The sequence below is a fragment of the Plectropomus leopardus genome, chromosome 23 (assembly GCF_008729295.1).
Source record: "Plectropomus leopardus isolate mb chromosome 23, YSFRI_Pleo_2.0, whole genome shotgun sequence".
Lineage (NCBI taxonomy): Eukaryota > Metazoa > Chordata > Actinopteri > Perciformes > Serranidae > Plectropomus > Plectropomus leopardus.
In genome coordinates, this window is record NC_056485.1 from 3,375,773 (window position 1) to 3,401,235 (window position 25,463).

A 25,463-nucleotide genomic window follows, 5' to 3' on the forward strand; every position below is an offset into this window, starting at 1 on the left:
AAATGAAAACATAAGGGTTACTTTGGTTGAACAAATGCATTCTCGTTGGACTGATAATGGTTTTTATTTATTATTTATTTATTATTTATTATTATTATTATTATTATTTATTATTATTATTATTATTATTATTATTTATAAACCACAGATGAGTCGAATATTTAGCATATATAGTACAGTTATGGAAGAATTTAGCATTCTGACAAATTTAAATATTAACCACATTTTGTTTTGTTTAACATAGTCCTTAAACGTGTGTGGAAATATGATTCAAATTACTTTTTCTTTTTCTGAGGGACTCCCCTTTGTGCTGTGCCCCATTACATTGCAATCCCAAACTACGCTCTTGCATATATTCGGGTAAAAAAAACAATGAAAATTGTCATTTAAATTAATATGGCAACCCATTTAAAAACTACTTTTCCCTGCATACCTTGCACGCGCAAATTTGACAACTAGCCAATCCGCGCCATGACAGCCCGGCACGTGACGTGGGGTAAGTTCCTGCTGTGGCTTGAGGGAAACAGATCGACATTGAGCCACGGGAGAATCGCACTTTGCGGGTAAGATAAGACATTTGGCCCGAGCGAGGTCCCCTGTATGTGTGTTTAGTGTTTTTCGGAGGGGTTTGCCGGAGGTTCCTGTGCTCTGTGCGGGTGAAATAGGCTAAATTTCGGACGGAACAAGCCTGTCGCTCCGTTTGGGCCTTCGCTATTTCCTGGTGCAACTCCACAGCTGTGTCTGTGGGAATGGCCAAGTTGGAAAAGTTCAGTTTCGGGGGTTTTGGTGGAGTTTTGTCGTTCTGTACTTCGTTTGTATTTGCTCTGTGAGTTTAAATATGGCCGTGAGAGCTACCCGGTTGTGTCACCGAGTTTATTTTTGGTTGTGAAATAGACATAAAGCAAGCGTTTGTGTGTGTGTTCATACCTTGGAGCTGCTCACTACTGTCAGGTTGGAAAATGCTAGCTAACCGTATCACCATGAATTACACGGCACCGCACGCCTCATAACTGAGTTTACTACTGAAACTCTTCGCTTGGTTTTGGCAATTCTATAATTTTATCGCTGTGTGCTCATAGATTCAGTCAAGTGTGCACAGATTTAGTGTGCGTGGTCAAAGTGAAAGTGTGTGTGTGTGCTTTGTTGTCCTGTGATTGTAGTCGCTCAGATGGTCAGACGCAGCTCCAGGGCTAAAGTTGTTCAAAAAACAAACGATACGTTTTTTGTGTGTTGTTGCTTGTTCTAATGTCATGAAAAAGGGGAAACGAAGGTGTTTCTGTTCTGCCAATGTGAGTTCTGCTGCCTGATTGGTTCACTGCAGCAGCTTCTGCACAGTGGAGCCAGATCAATACATCTGCATGGCCAATATTATTGGCAGATTTCAGGCTGCCACATATATATCAGTATGGATCTACAGTATGTGTTGGCTGATAAACTGCAGTACAGAACAGTGTCCATTTTCATTAAATCTTTTGAGTAGGGTTGCAACCGTAAGAGATTTTCCCGATAGAATAACAGTCTTCAAAAATGTCACAGTTTCATGGTATTCTTATTAGTAGTCAGAACTACCCTTACAGAAACGAAAACAGAAGGGTATATTGCTGCAAACCCTACTTTTGACACAAATGCATGTTAGATTTTCATATTTTTTCGAATCTCTCTGAGCCTTCATCTGCAATTTTGGATATTTAGCTACTGTAAGAACAGGTGTTTTTTTTTTTATTATGTTTTGTTAGTAGAAAACTAGGGATAAAGGCTCAGGGATATGGGCTGAAATTTATATTATGGTATTTCTTAGGCTGTATCTCCATAAACGATATATATCTCAATATTTTTTAAAGCTATTCAAAAGCACTAATGCAAGAACTGGGAGACAGAATTGACCATAACTTTTTTTTTAAAAACCATTTTTTTTTTAATGTGACAATATTGTAGGAATAGCTATTGATACTTTGAATAAATGTTAACACAATTCTTTTTTTTTGATCAGTTATCATGAGTAATGTAGATATAATGAATGATGAGTAAGTGATGAGTCTAATAAGTTGAGAATAGCACATCACTTACTAGAATGCAACTTTTAAAAGCAGGGGAAAAAAACATAATTTATTCCATGTCACGATATTACAATATCCAATATTTGAGACGATATATATTTTTATACAATATCTCAATGCTATATAATATCTTTATATTACCCAGCCCTACTAGGGATGCACAATAATATCAGCATGTCACCAGTGTCAGCAGATAATGGTGTTAAAATGAAATACTGGCATTGGAGCAAAATGAACATTTCTGCTGATATGATTGTCCGATAAGATGACGCTTTAATTATGCAACTTCTAAATAGTTGAAATAGGCCATATTTGCTCTGGTTTCTCAGGGAGAACATCGGCCAAGCTTGTAAAAGTGGAATGAATTTAACAGTTTGTTTAAAATTTGTTAAATAAGAATAAATCAGATTTTATTTTTTTAAAACTTTGTTGACAAAAGACAAATAAATCTATCTTGTACCTTGTAAATATGGTATATTTTACATGTAACCTTGGTTAACCTTTTGAAACTTGGATCAACATCAGTTTTCTTGTGCAGATGCCTTTCACAATTTTTTACCCTTTAAAATGTGAGCAGATTGGTTGGATTTCTTTCAATAACATGGGAAAAAAAGGCAGTTCTTGCCAAATTGGCAAGAACTGTCCCACAAATTGCAAGAAATCAGTACAATTAAACTAAAAAATAGTATTAAAAACAATGGGAGGATTACAAGAAAATTATCCAAAATATAGTGAAAAATGTCCCAAAAACTAAATTTATAATGATAATAATTTTATATTAAAACTTAGTTAATAGAAAAAAAACTTTTTTATTTTATTTTATGGACCAGGGTGCAGTTTGAAGAGTTTTCAGTTTTTGTTGGGTGGTAGCTGGGCCCCCCTTCATAGTGAGGGAGTAAAAACCTGATTGGCAGCAGTGGACGAGTTCGGGTGTACGTTTTTACCATATCCTGTAAGGTGGGCCTGAGCATGGTGGGCAGTGTCTTTAGAAGGAGTTGTGGAGCAGGCTGTGGAGGAGCAGGGGAGTGTGGGAGAACTTGAAGACCAGCCGGGCTGTTGCATTCTGGATGAGCTGCGGAGGTCGGACGGCACATGCAGGCACACCGAGGGAGGGAGATGCTGGAGTCTAGAGGCAAACGTCGAGGACTGGGTCTATCCTGATGTTGTGGAAAAATAATCTGCAGAGGCGGGTTGTCGCAGTGTTGCTGCGAAGGGTAGCTGTTTGTCCAGTGTCAGACCCAGGCAGTGCGAGGCGTGTACAAAACAGAGCTCTTAGTGGTGATGGAGAAGTAATGGATGGGAGATGCCGGATCTGGAAGAAAGAGCAGCTTGGTGTTGTGGCCATTGAGCTTCAGGTTGTGCTCAAATATCAACTGTGAGACAAACACGCAGAGATTTATGCTTCCATCCGGGTTCAGACTGGAAAAAAACAGAATACGTTGAGTGTCATTTGCTGTGGTAGCGGTTAGACTTGGGCTGTGTCTGTTTTTTAATACCTTTTGTGGAATTTCGGTGGGGTATATGCTATATAATGGTATCAGTAGATTTAGAAGTAGAAGTTTGCATTACAGATTTGCACAAACTTAAGCGATATTTTCAAACGTCGATAAAACACAATTATGAGATGACTGCGTTTCCTGTGACTTCTCCTCTGGTGAAAACATTCCAAGAAGCATGGTGATGGATGTTGAAAACATTAGCAGCTTTATTTCTATAGCAGCCTCCACACTAGCCGTCATTATTTACAATCCAAAGCGACTTAGGTGTGTTTATGGAGCCATAATGGAAAGGTGAGCCCTTTACACGTGGGAGCGGCCACATATGAGGGATTTCTGGGAGGTGATTTTGAAGAGTTATGTGATGCAATAACACCTCTTGTAGCGCCTGCTGCATCATGCCCGAGTGAGCCAGTTCCAAACTCCAAATTTACTCAACCATTCCTTTTTCTGTTTCAAAATAAAAGCCCTTTGACAACATTTCTGACGACAGAATCCCTTCAGTTGTTGACATAAGGCATTTCAGTGTGAAACATTTGTAGAACTGTGTTGCTTACAATGTAGTAGCTTGAACAGCTGCATAAACGAGTGGAGTATTTGCTTTTAATTGTGGAAATACAGTAGTTACAGCAGCAGGCAGCTCCACAGAGATGCTGCAACAACCAACACACCGCCAGGCTTGCGCCCTGGTATGCTGTAACACCATGATGCCACCCACGCCAAGTAGCTATACAGCAGGAGTTTATCATCCCCAAACTCTGGCTGTTTGATCAGAGCCCCTTTTCTCTCTGTGGTTCTTTGTCAGTGGTCCTCATTGTGGCAGAGCAGCTGTTTGTTCTAAAATCTCTCTCCTGCTCGCTGAAATACTGGTCACTGTTTGAGTTCGGCTTGAGAGGAGCAGCTAAAGACGGGACGACATGCTAACATAGACCCGCCTTGAGCACACAACTCAAGGAAGATGAATGACAGCCAACATTAATCCTGCTCTTATTCCTACAGAGAGCCTAGTCATTAATTATTATGGATTAATAGTAAAATAAACTGAAACTAATATTATGCTGCAGTAACATCATGCCTGTAGATGGTTATTTTATGATATTCTCTCCCCTCCTGTGGTTTAATGTGCAGTGGGTCTGTAGAGGACTTTAGTCCATAAATAATCTTTTTCTCTCATAAAACTTAGTTTAGTTATTGCCTTGTGAGGGAAAATAGTCACAAGTTTTTGCTGAATAAATTTGCACTGATACATCTCAAAGATATGTTTGTAGTCATTTAGTTTCTTCATCACAGAGTTTGTCCTCCAGAGAATTTTATAAAATTTTATACTGTAAAATGTCCTTCTTATTACATATTTTGGCCGTAATTCTTATATAGCCAAATTGAAAGAATTATGTTTATGTATGAAAATTTTGGCTGATTAATAGTTATTGGATAGTGTTAAAAAAATGAATAAATAAAAACTATCTCCCTGAGGTTTTACAAAATAAAAGTTCCATTTTTGGACTTTTTAATTGATTCATTTTATCAGCAATCGTGAAAATATAATGCCAAAACATATAATCGGTTAAATTCCAAATATTGGCCCCAATAATCTGTCAACCCCGAGTCCAGAATGCAAAAACTAAACGCAGACTCTAGATAGATCACTGATCTTTAACAGTTTAGAGTTCTTAATGCTACATTTGTATTTTGGTATAATATTGAGGTTCGATACCCAGCCCCAAAATAACAAGAGATAGAGGAAGCTGTACTACGGTGGTTTTCCACCAAACTTTGGTTTAACTATAATTAGTTCATGTAGGTTTTTTCACTCTTCAAACTGCACCCACAAGCTTTCACAGAATGAGGAAGCATTGATTGTTTATAGTTTCATGTACCTAATGTGAGTATTGAAGCATCTTCAGTCATATTTAAACGTGCCCTCAGTCCAGCGGCCTCTCGCTCATCATTTCTGCTGCCCGTCAGTGTCCCCCCCTAGTCTTTAACATTTCACTGTTCCCAAACCTCTGTGAGAGAAACAGAATTATACAAGAGATATAAAACAACACCCCCTTGTCTAATTATCTGATACCAATAACTTCCCGCCAGACTGGTTAGTCAGTCTGGTTCTTTTTCTGTAATAGGCCTATTTGTTTGTTTTCTGGCAAAGGCCTAATAGAAGCTCTTCATCACATGTGATGATTTCTAAAAAAAAAGTTTTGCTTTCACTTTTTTCTGTCCACACAGGTCACGCCCTGCTCTGGCTTGCCAACAAAAGGATATTTTCAGTTTCCCTCCCCTCTTGCCTCCTGAGGCTCTTGTGTTCAGGCAGGTTCATAGTGACAGGGATCACTGGAGCACTATTTATAAGCAGACCAAAAAATAAGCTCACCGTTGCATTTCAGTTCAATGAATTAGCTTTTCAAAGTTACTTCTAAGGCATGAAACTTTATTTTGTCGGAATGTTTGTTTAGAGCTAATGAGAATGTGACTTCTTGAAGTAATAGTTGTGTTAATGTTTTGTTCATTGGACGAAAAAATGATTTTTGTCTGAATACATACAAATACATCATTACGATTACCATTTTCTGGAATTTTCCCCTCTTTTATTGTTATTTTCCAATCTCTCTCTCTCGTTTTCTTGTCACCTTTTTACTAATTTCTTGCACTTTGCAGGACTTTGCAGGACAAGCCAAATTGCTCATTCCTTCTCCCCCCCATATATTCAAAATAAATCAAACCAATTTGCTCAATTGTCTTAAATTTTAAAATACATTAAAAAAAAGTAAGGTTATAAAATATCTTAAAGTGTTATTCTTTATTTAAGAGAAGTCTTTCATTTTGAGATGAGGCCTAGTTGCATGAGAAGTATCTCCCCACAATATTCACTTATTTAAACATGGCTTGGTCTTTGGTCAAAATTTTAGTATTTTAGTTTTGATTGGTTCTCCATAGGCCACCTGCTTTAATGAAACAAGAAAAGGAAGTAAAAAACACTACAGATGATGCTAAGCTAAAAATAGTTAGCCAGGGGGTTTCAGAGAAGAAACAAAACTCTGTTATTCCTGATAGTCGCTAGAATCTGAATAATACTGTTTTCAGTGCGGAGCAGCAACAGCCAGTGAGGGGTGGACTTTTAATTTTGTGACGGCTTAACTGGAGCTTTAACTGGAGATTTAATGGGCCAGTAAAGTGGATAAAAGGTAGATAAACTGTATGTGTAGCCTTTATGTCTTAATGTGGAGAAGTGTGAGGAAAATTGTAACTGAACTTTAAATTTAAAGGATTTTCAACAGTCTAATCTGTGTGTAACAGTTCGCTTCATAAGCTATAAATCTGATTACTTTGTGATTTTACTTATGATTGTTATATGCAGTTACAAAAAAAATATCGTCAAACTCAGACTTCAAACTCAAAGCTTAATGTGCATTTATTTTGCTGTGGAAATATTATTACATCTTCTTTTTTGACGTCTTAAAACAGTCTTAAAAAGCACTATATTTTATTACAAAAAGTTCGCTGCAACCCTGAATTAGTGTATCATAACGGCCAATATTAGACATCAGCATATAGTATGCCAGCTTTGTGTTTGCGGTCATCAACCGTGTGAAACCTGGATCAACATCAGTTTTCTTGTGTTAAATTCAGGTGCTTTTCACTGGCATTTAAACCTTAGAAACCTTTAATAATAAAAAATAGGGGAACATATGCAGGAAACTAACTGATTTTAATTATATGCATACATTTATTTACATTTACATTTTTAGCATGTTTTCTAAGTAATTTTCTTTTTGTTGTTTTTTTTTAAACCATTTTTCTTTGTTGCTATTTTTTTGGTAACTTGCTTGCATTTTTTTTTACTAATTTGTTGTTAATTTGGGGTCATTGCTTTTTAAGTTTTCTCATTGCCTTTGCGTGTATTTGAAAGAAATTAAGCCAATTTGCTCAGGTTTCAAGGGGTTAAGAAACCATATATCTGTTCCAGAGTTTGTCCCCCAGAAAGCACTCACAAAATTTCAAGCTCACATCAGATCTTGGTTACAATTGTTCTGATGTGCAGATACTTGAGGGTGTTTCTTCACATATGGCAAACGGTAAAAAGTGTTTTTTTTTAGGTGTTGCCATGACTACAGTTGAGTGACAGCTGGGATCCAGCGTTGAGTGTTACCTTCCTCAGTACACTGAACACCTGTTGCTCACATTACTTTTACCAGCTGTGTGTACTGTTGGATGCTGTAACTCAATATCAGAAGAGGGCTGCCGATGGTTGTTTAATTATTGATGATAAATACTACTAATGGTACAAGGAGGCTCACTGGTGCTTAAAGTGTTTTCAACCAGAATCAGCTTGTTGATATTGATAACTCTTGTCAAAATGCATCTTCTATTGATGTTCATAACTACCAGTTTGTCTGACAGTTAAAATTAAGTTTAAACTGAGTAAGAAAACACTCAGAAAACAGTCAAAATTCAGCACAATTGAATCCACAAGGTTCAGCATTGTCTGGAAAATATTGGATTTGAAGTCATTCAATGAAGTCAGTCAGTCACATTTTTTTTCACTAATGAAATCATATTTCAAAAGTAGGGAGGGACCGATTATCGGCAATTATCAGGGCCAATATTTGGCAGTTTGCTAATTATCTGTATCAGCATTTTATTTTAATGATTAAAATTAATTAAAACGTGCAAAGAAAGTGTCAGCATGGCAAGAATTTCTATTTTGTAAAACCTCAGGGAGCAATTTTATATATTAATTTTTTATTTAAATTTTCACTTAACTTTATAAAAAAAAGTTGCTGGCAACTTGTGCTGTATTTGGTGGCATTTCAGTTTTGATTAAACATTTGCTGAAGACATTTAAACAAAGTTTTGTGTTGGAGTTTGTCATATTCAAAATTCGAAATATCGTCAGAAAGATTTTCATTTTTATTGTAAATGCATATCAGTTCCAAACATTGGTTATCGGTTTTATTAACTAGGAATAATTGGTATCAGTATAACACCAATATCGGTCGACTCCTTCTCAGAAGCAGTTGAGATGTGCAGCACTTTGCACTGTACGTTATTAACATTGCAAATCGTCCTACAAAACGAGACAACAGCTGACTAAACTGGTTTGGGCAGGTTTGATAGTTTTGGAAGCAGGTCGTTCACTGGCAGGATGACGAGTCAGAATCTAAATCAGCTGCAGATAAATGTGCATATGTACAATTATATGTATATAACATGAAGACTACCTGCGATTTTGACTGTTTATACATATTGTGTTATGCCTGACATCCCTTTTCAATATATGAAAATGTTAGTATGGTTTAACTTTTTATTTATTTTCACCTTTATAATTTATGTTTCATTTATTTGATTTCCTTTTATTTGTGTTTTTTATTGCTTCTGTTATTGGTTTATTTCTGTATATATTTTATATTGGCATTTTACACCTTGCATTATTAGTCCTCTGGTTTTCATTTTATCCTAACTCGACCCTAGTTTCATCTCACTTGTGTCACCGACTGTCTGTATCCAATTCTCCTTTGCTTTGTTTGTCAAAGCACTTTTTAAACCTTGTTTTTAAAGGTGCTATATAAATAACATTATCAATATTAACATGTTTTGTTAAAGCAAACATTTTTTTAACTTCAGTGCAAAAATGAGTATCTTTATAGCATGATTTCTTTATTCGTTAGTACAATTTTTTCCTCCCATGACGCCCTATAACTACCCCTCACTGGAAATGTGTAATCCTGCATAATATTCACACAGTGTCGTCACTATGTGTGTTCCAAAACTAATCTTTTCATAGGAAAAAAAAAAGAACAAAAACCACTGCTATGCTGGATTCTGTCCAGACTAAATATGTTCATTCTGCTGATAGTCTCCATGCCAGCAGTATAACTGACAAGTTGTCTTCTCTGGCGCGGTGTGTTGTGGCCCTGAGGCCGTTGTGAAAATGTTCTGGTATCTGTCATATTTTCTGCTGATGATTGCGTGCTTACAGTGTGGTTTTTACTGACAGATAATTGATAGCTCAGCTTCAGCAGGACCTCGCTGCTGACATTACTAACAGTCTGTGTGTGTCTCCCTCAGCCTGTGGAAGCCCCCCTCCCTGAGCGATGGCCTCACCAGTCTCAGTCTACAACTCCAACCCCTTGGACACACACATCTCCAGTGTAAGTGTGTCCAAGAGAGTGGCTGTGGCTCTCTGTTTTCAACCTGTGCTATAATTTTTGTTTGGACTTTGGGGGGACGGGCAGAGCACTAGGAAAGGGTGCGCTTATTTACAAAATAAAAGACAAAACGGGAGCAACACTGTTAGACTCATCATTCTGCACAAAATCATTTTCGAGGGAAGCCAAAATTAAAATTCGATTAATCGCACAGCCCCACTTGGCACATGAGAGTAGTTTCAGTTGGTTGCAATCTGCAACCTCACCGCTAGATGCCTCTAAATCCTACACAGTGGACCCTTAAAGCAAGGTTTCCCGCTACATTCATTTCTTTGTGGTGCCCTGTCACAAATAAAACTTCTGCCACCACAAATAGACTTTCTGTTTTTTAAAGGTAGACCGTTCATTGCGCCACACTCCCGGAGCGCAGGGCATACTCTGGGCCAAAGGGAGCAGCAGAAAGTGAGGCGCATTCAAGTGAAGCAGATGTAGAGACTATAGTTTGTAGTCAAATTGCAGGCATTATAATACAAAGTGGTCTCTGGTATTTATAGTATAGGAGGTCAGGTATAGGAGTAGAGGTCAGAAAGTTTTTTCATTGTGGCTTTGAATCTTGATTTGAAGTCTGAATCATGTTGAGTTGTGACTCAGAGGGCGTATTTAGGTTTAATTAAGCAGCTGGAAAAGTTGCCAGCTCCTTACTGTTTGCAACAAGGTGGTTTTTCTGGTCGTTTATAATTAAATCATGTTTAAACAAGACTGAAAACTAACTGACACACAATAAAACCTGTCAATGATACCGGAACAGTAGAGCTAAAAACACATACTCATACAATTGAAAAATAAGGAAGAAGAACAGATTAAACCAGATACCAATAACTGGGTTTTGAAGTGAAAAAAATTAAGTTGATGGCATAAAAGTTCCAAATAAGGATGAAGAGCAGCAGTGTCAAATTTAGATGCTAAGCTCCTTAAGTCCTTCATGTCAAAGTTTGTCAGTTCAACATCTTAAAAAGGAAGAAGGTGTGTGTATAATGTCTCATCTCACTGCACACTGAATCTGACCACGCTGTAACTGGCTCAGTGTACTTTTGCCCCCCTTCTTTCCCTTTGTGTTTTCCTTTGTGGTTCTTCCACTGAAAATGAAAATGGTTCCCAATCTTTACCCCTCAGGGACCCTTTTTCTATCGTTGAGTCACCTGGCGACCCCTTAAAAAAGAGGCATATTTTAGGATGTTTCATTTAATATTAGTTGCATAATAGTGACAGTACAGGGAAACTGATAAATTGCACAATTAACCAAATAGTGAGTGCAATAACTGCAGGAAGTTTGAGTAAAAGCAGATCATTTCCTGTGAATTTTGCGTCAGAGATAAGTGTCCTGAGATTTTTTAGTATTTTTTTATAGAATTAACTTTCTGTTCTATGGTTGTTGTTTTTGGGCTATTTCCAACAGTCATAACATACTTTGTTTTTCACAAATGCAGTGTTTTTTTCCCTGACACTTGGCCATTGTTGTACTAGCTGTTAAAACTGCAGGCTCTGTGAATATAGCTTCTGTTCAGGTTTTCAATGTGCCCTTATCCTGAGAGATTTATGTTAAGTTTATATCTCAATAATATTCTAACTTAAAAAAAAAACTTTTAGATTTGTTCACAAATTGAATGAAGAGGCTGAGATTTGGCCGACTGTATTCATTTATTTATTTACACTCTTTAAAAATCAAGAAGGCCTTGTGACCCCATTGAAGCTTTGGGGACCCTTAGAAAAGGGGTCAGGACCCTCATTTTGGGAACCACAGCTTTAACCGTTCAGGCTAACTTTAATATTACACACTCTCTTACCTCTGCGCTCAAAATGCACTTTTCAAAATCAGGATTTGAAAAATTATATACATTAATAGGCATTTCTACTTTCATTGAGTCATTTTTATCATAAATATCAAATATTTATTAATTTTCAGAAAATTAACCCTTTAAATGCCTGTTGTTTTTTTTTTTACATGATTCTACAATATTTTTAGATAAAAAAAAAAAAGAATTATTTTCAACATACTACATACAAAGTAGATTTTTGTGATGATCACAGTCTGGGATATGTCAGTGATTAGCAGCAACATTGATTGTGACAGTGCAGTGGAATTAGCATGTATTTTCTCCATATGCAAAATATGGTAAAAAATGACAACATGCACCTGATTTTAAAAAGTGCTTTTTTGTGCAGAGCAGTATGAGTGTGAGTATTTGACACTTAACAAAAAAAAATTATGTATAAAAATCAATGTTGCTGCTAATCACTGACGTATCTCAGGCTGTGATATTTATATCTATTATATATTTATATTATATATAACATATTTCAATCTGAGCATGTAATATGTTGAAAATAATTCTTTTTTTTAACATGGTGGCATCATGTCAAAAACCTGGCATTTAAAGGGTTTAAATAAAAAAAAGCATATTTAATATTTATACTGATGTTGGCTAAAACTGTACTCAATGAGAGTATAAAATCACATGCATGTATAATATTTTTGAAAGCTTGATTCTGAAAAGCTTTTATGCGCAGAATGACGCAAGCGTGTGTGATATTAAAACGGGCCATGAGAGGTAAATAAATACATGTGTTGCTGTGATTTATTCTGTTGACTCTGTTTTGAAGCCTTGTTTTGTGTGTGTGTGTCTGCAGACCTCCAGAGAGTCTCTGAAGATGGAGTTGTTAGCTGACGTGACTCTGCTGCCGGGGGAGGAGAGAATTATCGGTGAGTACGCGGAGCTCATCCGGTCGCTCTTTAGAAACATGTGAGCGTCTGTGATCCTGAGCTCGTAGTTTGACTCCCAGAATATGTTCGTCAGGTGTTTGTTCAAACACTGCCCTATTTAAACCTTTGAACCCTGAGCACTGGTGCAATTTCTCTCATAAATAAGGGGAAAATTTCCTTTACCATGCTGTGTGGCAGTTTGTGTGTTATCAAAAAAAAGACAAACAAACATATTTTTAAAATGTTTAACATGAGAAAAAAAAGCAACGAGCAACTTAAAATTGCAAGAAATTAGTAGGAATAGAAAATTATTTTTTTAAAAAGGCTAGGGAAAAACTATTAAAAAAAATATTTATGGCTAGGTATTATAATTACATTTTTAAAATTATGTTACGTAATATATGCTAAGCACTTTTTCCAAGTCATTTTTGTGCCATTTCTTACTTTTTTTGTATTTCTTATGCCATTGCTTACTGTCTTCTTCACATTTTAAAAGAAATCAAGCCAAGGGTTAATCGTAAGGGAAAAAAAACAGTAAAAAGTAATATATGAGAAAGGAGGCGAGGTCATTCTGGAAGAACTTCAGAGAGTCTCCATAAAATAATTCCTTTTCTGATATTCTTTTCCAACATAACCAGACGTGTCTCACATCTATCAGGAGATTTAGAACAGTGTATGGGCTGTTTTGAAACACATGTAAGGTCATTGTGAAAGGCTGCAGCGTCCTTGTTCCTGGGTGATGATAATGAGTGTGATAGGCGAGGTGCAGCTGATGGGAGAGAATTAAAGATCAGAAATGGTCTTGGGTGAAAAACCCGTCTGGCTCCGGTGAGTTCAAAGGTTCTAAGTGTTACAGCACCTCCGTGTGAGTAGATGTATAATGGCACATGTGGCTGAGATCACATCATATCTGTCCTGCTCTGTATATGTGTAACTATGATGTCATTGTTTCATCCAAATATTTGCAGAAAGGCAAATAACTTAACTGGGCTTTGCTGTAGTGACTGTCACCATGTTCCATGTTTTCATGATGCCACAACTTTTTTTTTTGTTTGTTTTTTATAAACAAAAAAAACAAAAAATGACTTATTTTCAATAAACTACATTCAAAGTAGATTTTTATTTATTTACAGCCTATGATATGTCAATGATGAGCAGCAACACTGATTGTGACAGTGCACCTAGTGGAAAAAAGATGTCGTCAGGTGGAAAATAGTAAAAATGGCAAATTCCCTGGCAAAATCCCAGAACGACACCCAGAATTAATACAATGCATGTTTCATGCTTTGATGGCTGTGGGATCAAAAAATTGTGTATTTTGTATTTTTTGCACTTAACAATATGAATGTAGCAATTTAGTTTCCACAGTGTATTTTAGACTTATTGTAGGAGCTGGGCTGGAAATTCACAGATTAAACAAAAATATACAATCCAAAAATGTATGCCATATGCAAGGAGACAGCCAAAATGATCAAAAAATGAAGAATGAAAAGTGTGATAAATGCACCAAACAGTCCCTACTGAAGTTACTACAGTGTTACTGACAGGGATGGTGGCCAAAACTACTGTTAGACATCACTGATGCATTTGAGACATTTGGCTGCAAAATGCAGTTTATTTTTTCATTTTTATTTTTATGGAAATCTGTCTCTGTATTTTAACCTCATGACACTGAGGACAGTCACAGCCACTGACTGTCTCTATGCTGTCATCACTTCTCAGTTATTTGTCAGTTAGTCCTGAATCAGTCTGTCAATATTCTCCGATTGTGACAGATAAACCCAAACAGCGAGTCCACCTGTCACCAGCTGACGTGTTGTTTAGATGCCAGTTACAGACTGCGTCTGTCCTCATTAGTCTCTTATTGAACACACACAGTAGATCGTATTATTAGTGTACTTTTGGCTCTCTGTGCTGATTTCTTTCCCTACACTACTCACTGCTTACCATGGTACTGCATTCACATGCCTTTCACAGTTATTTCAATCTTTTAACGGTTGGCACATTGGTGCAATTTATTTTTATAAAAAGGGGCAAAGGGTAAAAAGTAACTTGGCATGAAATGTGCTGCAAATTGCAAGAAATTAGTACATTTAGATTTTTTTTAAGCAAGGGAAAAATGTCCATTGACCTGTCAGTATTATTTTGCAGAATAGTTACAAGTTTGCCGTTGGCCATTTTCCTGTCTTTTTGTTCTTTTTTTTAAAAAAAATTCAGCTTTTATGATTGCATTTTCTTTTACTCTCTTTCTTTTGCTTTTTTTTTTTTTTAAAAAAAAATTATTTTCAAGTGATTTTCTAGTACTTTTTTACCAGTGTCTTTTTTTAATATCTGGGTCATTTCCTCTTAAGTTGCTCATTGCATCTTCCCATGTTTTTGATAGAAAGTAGGCCAATTCGCCTGAAAAGTAGAGCCACTGTTGACCTAATTTGACCACAGCAGTGAAGTTTACTGTCCGTGTTTGGTCCTCTGATCAGACATGAGAGAAGGTTGCAGAGGAAATCCATAAACATTGTGTGCATCGATGTGTTTTCAGATAAAGACATCATCTACATCTGTCCGTACAGCGGAGCAGTGAAAGGCAAAGTGCTGATCACCAACTACAGACTCTACTTCAAGAGCTCAGATGCTGTAAGTCCTGTTCAACTCATGTAGTGTGTGTGTGTGTGTGTGTGTGTGTGTGTGTGTGTGTGTGTGTGTGTGTGTGTGTGTGTGTGTGTGTGTGTGTGTGTATGATGCAACCACAGTGTAAAATCACGTTATAAAAATAAGTAAATCAATATATACTAATGTCCAACAAAGAGACAACTATTCCAGTGTCTCGACAGTGTGTTATTGTGTTACTTTGGTGTATTAAAGGATTAGTTTGGATTCATCAAACTCACACAATACCACAACAAATGAACTGATAGAGGCAGCAACAGCTCCACTGAGGTAAAATGACTGTTTTTGTAACTGAAACCTGATTTAAAGAGGTTTTATTTTCAGTTCCGTTCTCTGTTTTCTGTTTGGAGAAGACTGAGCATACGACATTGATCATACTGCGTGAGTTGTGTGAGAGTTCCTCAACGGGTCTCTTGCTGTTTCTTGAATATGTCTGACAATTTCAGTTTCGGCTCCGTAACCACAGAAGTATCTCGCCATCTCACCAGTTAGACATTCTCATTGTCGTCTTCTTGTAAATGACCCTTTTTTCTCTGACTTGGATGCTTGTTTCCTTTGGTTTCATGTGAGCCGAATGACACAAAAGTTGTCAGTTGCTCACTATAAATTCTTCCGACAATGACCTGCTCTATTAGCCCATGGGCTCAAACGGACAATACACAGACAAGATCATTTTAGGTTTGCAGTGCATGCGTGAAAGGGGCTTAACTAGCTCTAGCGTCTCCCAGGTGTTTCTAATTTGTACATTTTGCAATATTTACCTTTGTGCTCTGGATTTTTTTTTCTGCCAGTATTGAACTGTGGCACAGTTGTTGTGTGTTAGTGTAAGAACTCGTTGACTCTGTTTGTGGCAGGACGTTACGGTGACGCTGAACGTTCCTCTGGGTGCCATCAGTCGTGTGGAGAAGATGGGCGGGGCATCGAGCAGAGGAGAAAACTCTTACGGCCTGGATATCACTTGCAAGGTGTGTGTGTGTTTGTGTGTGTGTGTGTTACACGGATACACAGTATATGGATTATACACATGAAATGCGTATATGAAATCGCTGGTTGTTTGTGTTTCCCTGAGCAGCTATCAGTAACGGAGCTCAGCCAGCCATTATTATAACTGACTACAGTTATGTTTGACAGTTATGAGTGAGATGCTTAATCTGTGGATGCTCTTTTAAGCTTAGTGAGTTTTATGAAGTCATCCAAAAATCAATCACCATCACACATTCTGCCTTCAGGAAATGCTCCTGTACTTTGTAAAAGTGTTATACTGTGTGTGTGTGTGTTGATAGTTACGTTGTTTATTTTGTCTCCTCAGGACATGAGGAACTTGAGGTTTGCCTTGAAGCAGGAAGGTCACAGCAGGAGAGATATCTTCGAGCTCCTCTTCAAATACGCCTTCCCCCTCTCACACAGTCTGGTGAGACAGCTTCTGACTTCTGCTGCCACCTGCTGACAAGCACGGCTTTTCTGTTTCTGCAGGAAAAAAAACACATGATTCTTTCTTCTTCTTATTTATTTATTTATTTATTTATTTATATGTTTAATTAATTACAGGTATTTTTCTTGTACTTTTTACTACATTTTCTTTGCTAATTTTTGTGTAATTTCTTAGTTTGTGTATTTCTTCTGCTCATTGTCATATTTGAAAGAAATCACGCCAAGCATGATACATGAGATACACGTAGCCTCATATTCTCGCATGGTTTGATCCACATTGTTTGGACAAACCATGAACACAATAAGCGAAAAAAAACCTGATGTTGACCCAGGTGTTCAATGGTTTAACGGAAGACTTTGAAACTGCTTTTATGTTGAATATTAACCTGAAACACTGAGAGCATTTAAAGCAGCGAGCCGAGAGATGACATTTTTCAGCTCTCAGTCATCCTCCGTTTGTTTCAATGCCCAGTATTCATGCAAATGTTGAAGGCAGAGATGCAGCCCCCTCATCATCCGTGATGACACACAGCTAGCCGCCCACATCACAGCTACATCTGCCTGGCTAATGTCCGCACACGCTGAAGTCTATCTCTGTGCTGCGTCTGTATGAGCCAGTGGAGACGTTCACGGGCACTCATACGTACTGGACGCTGGCACAGCTTCATCTTTGAAGAACGTTGATGGCGCTCACAAAGTTATTTCAAACTGGTTGTTTGATTAAAATGTCAGAGCTATAAAGGCCACATTTGACTTCCAAATTTTAATAAAAGCCTTTCAATCACAGAGCATCTAAATGTTACATGCTTTCCTAACAGCAACTTAAAGCTAAATATTATTTATATAAATCCTAAATAAACATTATGTAAATTCAGGTTCTGGGCCTGATTGTTACAAAAAAAAATCAAGTTTTTTTTATCGTTTATTAGTGCTTAAACAATTAGATGATGAATCATTCAACAGAAATCTCAGCAGCAGTAATTGTTGTAGCTACACTGGTCCAAAGAATTTCTGGCCACCCTTCGTACTTATGTTTTCTGACGATTTATTTGCTCTCCTCTCTATTTCCTAACCGTGAAATACCGTGAAAACTATAACAAAAATGACAGAAATTAAGTTTTTAAAAGCATACATTTTCCACTCACCCTCAGTCCAGCGTCTATCGTTAAGCCGTCTAATGAGCACGACAGAAATGTGCTAAAATAAACAAAATGACTCCAATACACCACCAGTGTCCATGTAAGGCACCTTAACAACATGATACATAATAGAATAAAGAACAGTTACAGTTTCCTAGGGGTTAAACAATATTGTTTTCTCAGGGCCAATACCGATTATTAGTTCTTAATGAGACAAACTGATATTTGGAATCGATATGCATTTACAGTAAAAATAAAAATCTTTCTGTCTATATTTAAAATTTGGAAAATAACAACCTCCAACACAACCTTGTTAAATGCCTGTAGCAAATGATTAATCAAAACTGAAATTTAACATCAAATACAGCATTTTTTTTCTAAAGTCAACTGAAAATGTGAATAAAAAAATTAATAAATAAAAAGTAAATTAATATAATAATAATAATAATTAATTAGTAAATTAATTTTTACAAAGTAAAAGTTCCTTCTATGCTGACATTTTAGCAGTTTTTCATTAATTAATTTTATCCATGAACATTAAAATACAACGCTGATAAGAATAACTGGCAAAATGCCACATATCTGCCCCGATAACCGGCCACGCCCCCTACCATGAGCACCTTTATGACCACGTGTAGAATATTGTTACTCTGGAGTCGAACATTCATCGTCTGCAGCTATGTTGCTCTTACCCACAATGCTTCTTAACACCTGATTTATCAAGATTTATCAAGACACAAGACTTTTGAGACAGTTACAATTTGTAATTGTCAATGACTTGTTATATTCACTCATCTTGCTTCTATAATGTGAGGATTTGCTGTTTTTCTTTGTTTACTGTCATTGTAAAGAAATTGTCTTTCGATTGTCAGATGCACAAAAATACATTGGAAGATGTCAAACGTTAGGCTCATTTATGTTCAGCGTTAAATACGTATAAAGATTTGAAACCGAGCATTACCAGTGGAAATCATGGGATCAGTGAAGCATAATTTAAGCAAGACACGACAAATACATTTAAAAAATGTCAGACTTAGGAACGCTACTTAGTATTACTTCCAGTTTTTCCAGGGGGCCAATCACAGCATTGCAGTGAAGGAAAAAAAATGTCACACAAGCTATCAGGAGCTTGTTGATCACAAGCTGTCACTGTTCTGGCAGGTGTGTGTGTCTGTGCTGCTGCTGTAATACCATTATAGTGTGTAATGAAAGTCTTCCTCTTACCATCCAGCCGCTGTTTGCTTACGTGACTCAGGAGAAGTATGGAGAGAACGGCTGGGACGTCTACAAACCCATCGAGGAGTTCAGACGGCAGGTAAGGAGGCACACAAGCGCAGAACTACGACTTTACTATCACACCACTTGTCAATAATCCCATTGCTGCTGCTGCACAATTCTGTAGTGTAGACGTGCTGTTTAAACTGAACTAGAAGGTTAAAGGATGTCCAATACTACCATCTGGTGTTTACATGTGCCGACGCATGTAAACAGAGCAGCTGTGTGACATTCGCAAAAATTATAAATAAAGTAGCTTGACACGGCTGCCAAATCCCACATTTAGTATAAGACACACACAGTTCAAACTTATTTGAATGCGAGCTTCCCCCCTAGAAGCTTTATTCAAACTAATGGCTAAAATGGATATTTATCGTCAGTTCAGCGCAGTGCTTGCTTTTGTTTTGATGGTCTTAATCAAGCAACATCACCAGTGCACTTCTACTGGAGGAAATGAAGAGGAGAAGAAGGCGAGCATGCCCAGAGAGAACGCAGCCAGAGATGAATCAGCTTCATAGTTTACATAATGCAAATTTTTTTGTGATCACTTTATGAAAAGGTTTACCCCCCGCAACTGAAATTTGAATCAGTTTGGGCCTGTTTAAGCCGACTGAGGTGTTTTACATGGATCATGATTAATCTGTTTTGGCTTTTAAACCTATTCTAATCAGATTAAAAGGCTCCATGTAAATGTGCTTAGAGATGATGATGATGATTGTGTTTTTGCAGGGCTTACCTAATAACAAGTGGCGTATAACATTCATCAATAAGAACTATGAGCTGTGTGACACCTACCCCACTGTGCTGACTGTACCCTTTAAAAGTAAAGAGGAGGACCTGAGACGAGTGGCTGCCTTCAGGTCCAGAGGACGCATACCGGTGAGCACCAAACTCAACCTTACTATGCATGAGTATGGGATACCCTCACAAGAGCAGAAGATTCAATCCATTGATGGTTTGGTCTGTTTATGTGAAATTTTGAGAAAATAAAAACATAGAAGGACAAAAACATTTCTCTTTGAGTGGAATGTATTGAATTGGATAGACTGTATCACAGAAATATTTAAAAAATGGCATTAGCCTAGAGCAGAAGTAAAACTGAGAAAGTTGAACTTTGGTTGCAGTTTGGTTCATTCCTCATTTTTGGGCTGCTGTTGTAGAATCAGAACTGCTATCACTTCTTCTAATCATTCTGACTCACCATCCAAACTAAGCTTAAAAAAACTCCACTCAAACATCCTGTAATACATGTTTCTGCCATTACAGGCAGCCCTCCATGAGCGTATTTTGTCACTCTTTTGCCCCGAGTATATCGAAAACAGTCCGTTCTTTCAGACTTTATTGCTACCTGAAAGTGAGTCCATGTCCTCCAGTACTGACGGCTCTTTGTGCCGTAGGTTCTGTCATGGATCCACAGAGAGAACCAGGCAGTGATCGTCCGCTGCAGTCAGCCTCTGGTTGGGATGTCTGGGAAAAGAAACAAGGATGACGAGCGCTACCTCGACATGATCAGGGAGGCAAACGACACCGCCAAGCTCACCATCTATGATGCTCGGCCCAGCGTCAACGCTGTGGCCAACAAGGTCAGAACTCTCAGGGGTTAGAGTCAACTACTGGCCAAACCACCATGATACTTTGTATTCTGGGTATACAGTTTAGTCCCCAGAGGATGATTCCAAACAAGAAAGAAATGAATACCAAGATTTAGTTTTGCCTTATTTTATATTTGAACGCCTTCTTTATCCCCAGGCCACAGGAGGAGGCTACGAGGGTGACGAGTACCAAAATGCAGAGCTCATCTTTCTGGACATCCAGAATATCCACGTCATGAGGGAATCTCTGAAGAAACTCAAGGACATTGTCTACCCCAATGTGGAGGAATCTCATTGGCTGTCCAGCCTAGAGTCGACACACTGGCTAGAACACGTAAAGGTAAGACGAAGAATCTGAGTGTTTACATTTTCATTTTTATGCCTCTATGCTGGTGGAATGTTTTCAGGTTGTCAATCCCGTTCTCGTGAATGCAATATCTCAAGTATGCTTTGAGGGAATCTCTTCAGATTTGGCACAAACATCCACTTGGACTTAGTGATGAACTGGACTTAGTGATTTTGCTCAAAGGTCACTTAGAGGTCACTGTAACCTTTGGCCTTGCACTTATCTCGTGAGAGAAATATTTCAAGAAGACCTTGGGGGAACGTCCTCTAATTTGGCAAAAACAACCACTTGGACTCAACGATCAACTGATTAGACTTTGGTGGTCAGAGGTCACTGTGACCTTGCGTCCATCTCATTTTTGAGAACCTAATATCTCAAGAAGGCCATATGGGAATTTCCTCAAATATGCCACAAACGGTCAATAGGATGCAAGGATAAACTGATTAGTATTTGGTAATCATAGGTCAAGGTCACTGTGACCTCACAAAACATCTCATTGGCCATAACTCAAGAATTCATCTGCTAGTTATGACAAAATTTCACACAAACGTCTAATAGGATTAAAAAAGGTGATGACACCAATTTGTGTCACACTGATCTTGAAACTTTGCAGATTGAATAGCTCTTCTGTGCTGCCGGGGAAAGGATTTGAGCAAAAAATCTGTGTTTTCAAATCTGCAGCTACGTCAGACTAACTTTTAAAGCATTGTCAGCTGTCATGGCTACGTATGAGTCTGGACAGACATAGATGTAAACCCTACTCTAACTTAACTAAACTTGAATAAAAAAATTGTTTGGGTGAGAAATTTGTTTTCCCAGAACTATAAAAGAAACAGTCACATGTGAAGCAATAGAATCAAAACCAGTTCTGTTAAAAATGTATCTTTGTCTTGTCTTTTCACCAAATAATAGAAAAGTATAGATAGTGGTATTGATAAAGACTTGCATCCTCAAGGAGTCTCAATAATAGTATCATTATCAATAAAAATGAACAGTCCCCATCCCTAAATTTGACTGATTTGTAGAGGCATACAACTGCAAGGCACTAATTCTAGTTCTTTCAGGTATTTTGCCTTCATGAGCGGTCATTACTAATTCTTTTAATGCTTCTTTATGTGTGCAGCTGGTGTTGTCTGGAGCCATCCAAGTAGCAGACAAGGTATCCAGTGGGAACTCGGTGGTGGTTCACTGCAGTGACGGCTGGGACCGGACTGCTCAGCTCACCTCTCTGGCCATGCTGATGCTGGACAGTCATTACCGCACGCTCAGAGGATTCCAGGTCAGTAACTGCTTGAATAAGAACAAGCAGGGGAAACTGCTCATCCACCGCAGAGAACAGCACAGTGAGCTGCACAGTGAGCAGCAGTCGCACCGATGCAGCGGTTTTACTGTAGTTCAGAGTAAAAGAATGTCACTTGTTAAAGCTGAAGTGAGATGAATGGACAGGAAGTGAAGATTTGTGTTGTTTCAGGTGCTGATTGAGAAGGAGTGGATCAGCTTTGGGCACAAGTTTGCCTCAGTAAGTAACATTTTATCAGCTCCTGTCTTTGAAATGACTTGCTTCAGCTTTGTGTGTGTGTGTTTGACATTTATGCAAGAAACGGTTCTGTTGACTGCTAAAAATAGTATAGGTTTCTTTTAATTATTTGATGTGTGTGTTTGTGTGTGTGCAGAGGATAGGTCACGGTGACAAGAACCATGCAGATCAGGACAGATCGCCCATCTTCGTACAGTTCATTGACTGTGTGTGGCAGATGACTAAACAGGTATGTTGAACGCATTTCTATCATGTGTCTGTGGAAGCTCCAAACAAATTGTTAGACTGATATGACATCGTGGTTTTTTTTCACATTTGAGCCAGCAATTTGGGTTTCATTTAATTAAATCCTGTTTCACAAATAGGCCCAGTGAGAAGATTCTCAACTCTATTTTAATTGTTTAAGCACAATAATCAGCGTAAAGCAGAAGGTCTTGGATGCACAGACTGTGTGGGCGTCTTCATCTGCTGTTTTGGTTCATGTAGGTGCAGCAGCTCAAAGTGCAAAAGAGCTCAATATAAATAAAGAAATGATGGTGACTAAACTTTCAACCAGTCACAGAACTGCTGTCTAGTGATTTGGGGTTGGATCACAAAAAAATGTTCTAAATGTAAAGATGGAAAGTCAGCTGTGACACACAGGTCTAATAAACTGCTATAATCCCCTGAGTCCTGCAGAAACAGAAGCATACTGTAATAGAGTTATGTCCTCCTCTCCTCAGTTTCCAACAGCATTTGAGTTTAATGAGCGCCTCCTGCTGACAATCCTGGATCACCTCTACAGCTGCTGCTTCGGGACTTTCCTCTACAACTGTGAGAGCGCACGAGACCAACATGTAAGACTGGACGTCACACGCCGCCTGCTCTGAGTTTCCTTACAGCAGGATTTGACTTTAATTTGCAGTGAATTTCAGCGTGAGATGTCTCACAGTTCTCCTCTGTGCTGTGCAGGAGGTGAGGTCGAAGACGGTGTCTCTGTGGTCTCTGGTCAACAGTAAGATGGAAATGTATTTAAACCCCTTCTACACCCCGGAGTCCGGCAGGGTCCTTTACCCCGTTGCCAGCATGCGCCACCTAGAGCTGTGGGTAACATACTACATCCGCTGGAACCCACGCATACGACAACAGGTAGGACCGCCAGTGTGTTTTTGATAATATACTGTGACCCTCCGGGGCCTAAAAGCCACAAATAGGTCCGTTGTTTTAATGTGATTTTGCTTCATATCTATGGAAGTATTTACCAATTCTTTGTCAAATTAATTAATCAGACCAAAGATACACAGTAAGGGGTCAGACAATTTTGTACTTTTAGAAAATGTATGTAATTATGTCATAATTGAAATGGATAGACATTACGCAACAATCACAAATTATTTTTATAATAGCAAGTTTAAAATTTTACTGAAAAGAGTTGAACATATCATAATGTTACTTAAAGCAAGTTCCGTTAGTTATGGTCACCAGCTGCTAACAGCTAAAAGCAAACAGCTAACATTAATTAGCTCTCCTGCTGATATAAACACCTTTACTGACGCGTGGATAGTGATTTTATGCATTTACTTATTTGTATTTATTGGAAGCCAAGCAGTGCTCAAACCTGTAAATGAATCTACTCAGTGTACAACTCAGTCTACTCACTATAAATGTAATAGTGTCATTCACATTGACATATTTTCTAATGGTGACATACTGTCAGCCTTTGTTATTGGACCAGCAGCTGTGTATTAGTCAGTAATGTGTGTGTGTGTGTTGTGTGTTGCAGCAGCAGAGTCCGGTGGAGCAGCGCTACATGGAGCTGTTGGCCCTCAGAGACCAGTACTTGAAGAAGCTGGAGGAGCTTCAGCTGTCCGACTCCTCCCCTTCCTCCCGTCTGGCTAACAACCCCAACACCTCCTCCTCCAGCTCCTCCACACCTCCACAGCAATACACACAGCTACACACTCCTCTCTGAGGGCTGCTCTTACACACACACACACACACACACACACACACACACACACACACACACACACAAAATTACACTTGTTGACTTGCACTTATGTCCTCTTCACTCTGATTTCTGTCAGTCTCTCACACACACAGGGATTAATTAGTATTGTGCAGTCCTAACTGTCGATAACAGAATGCTAATAAGATTTAGATTTGATGGCTAATTCTAACACCATAGTGGTGATGATGGTGATTTATGCAATATGTCACAGTACAGCCTTTGTCAGACTTTTCTACACACACTCGTCATACAGGGAAGCCTTAAAGACATTCAGTGGCTTTCAGTTCAAGGGCTTGAACACACAGGACACACAGTGGATGTGTAGAAGCACACAGGCAGCAGAGCAGAGCCAGGTTATGTGTTGTCACTGTAAATCATGCTATGATTTGACACCAGGAAAACTGTTGGTGGTTTTCTGAACAATCACCAAAGAACTGCATGCATATACTATAAAATAGATCTTTTTGCTAAGCTGGGCTTACCATGTCGTGGAGCCATCAAACTGATGATAACGTTCTTATCTGTCTAGTTGAGTTCATTTTTGATCTTGGTACAGGGTAATTTTGGTATTTTTTAACCTGGACTCTTATCTCCCAAGGTTTTGTGTCAAACTAATGGAAACGACAATTTTTGAAATTGGTCCAGACAGGCTGCAGTGTAACCAACCTGTTTGCAATGTAAATTTATCTCTGCTAAAAGTGCTTGTTTTTGCCACTGATAGGCTCAGCTAAGTGTATTCTAAATTACAGTTTATTTAAATGAAGTGTGGTGGGCTTGGCGACAGCAATTTCTGGTAAAACAAAAAGAATCTTCCTCACTTATAAAAAGGTCTATCTCTGTAGGGATCCTTTCAAAACAAATTGTCAGACACTTAGAATAACAATCCGAGCCTGTGAGTTGCAAAAATATCCATTTTTGGTGTACATAAATTGATGGGTTTGGCGATGTCAATATCATGGCTGCTTCAGGTTAAACAAGAAGGATCTCACACTCTTACCAAAAGGTTTATCTCTGCAGGCATCCTTTTCA

At 38.1% G+C, this 25,463-nt stretch overlaps 1 protein-coding gene across 1 annotated transcript; it reads left to right on the forward strand.

Moving 5' to 3' along the window:
* The first annotated feature begins 475 nt into the window (after window positions 1–475).
* Window positions 476–24,395, forward strand: mtm1 (myotubularin 1). Its single transcript, XM_042512027.1, has 16 exons — window positions 476–563; window positions 9,620–9,702; window positions 12,388–12,460; window positions 14,997–15,091; window positions 15,979–16,089; window positions 16,434–16,535; window positions 18,926–19,009; window positions 19,699–19,848; window positions 20,367–20,552; window positions 20,719–20,901; window positions 22,031–22,186; window positions 22,379–22,426; window positions 22,581–22,673; window positions 23,167–23,280; window positions 23,396–23,572; window positions 24,207–24,395. Exons 2-16 carry the CDS (start codon window positions 9,646–9,648, stop codon window positions 24,393–24,395), a joined length of 1,818 nt encoding a protein of 605 aa, XP_042367961.1. The 5' UTR covers window positions 476–563; window positions 9,620–9,645.
* The last annotated feature ends 1,068 nt before the right edge of the window (window positions 24,396–25,463 follow it).

Bases quoted from the DNA above. Each gene is read 5' to 3' on its own strand.
- mtm1 (XM_042512027.1), top strand. From the start codon at position 9,646: ATGGCCTCACCAGTCTCAGTCTACAACTCCAACCCCTTGGACACACAC. The intron at 16,090-16,433 runs GTGTGTGTGTGT...TTGTCTCCTCAG, and splicing joins GCCTGGATATCACTTGCAAG to GACATGAGGAACTTGAGGTT. The intron at 22,674-23,166 runs GTATGTTGAACG...TCCTCTCCTCAG, and splicing joins TGTGGCAGATGACTAAACAG to TTTCCAACAGCATTTGAGTT.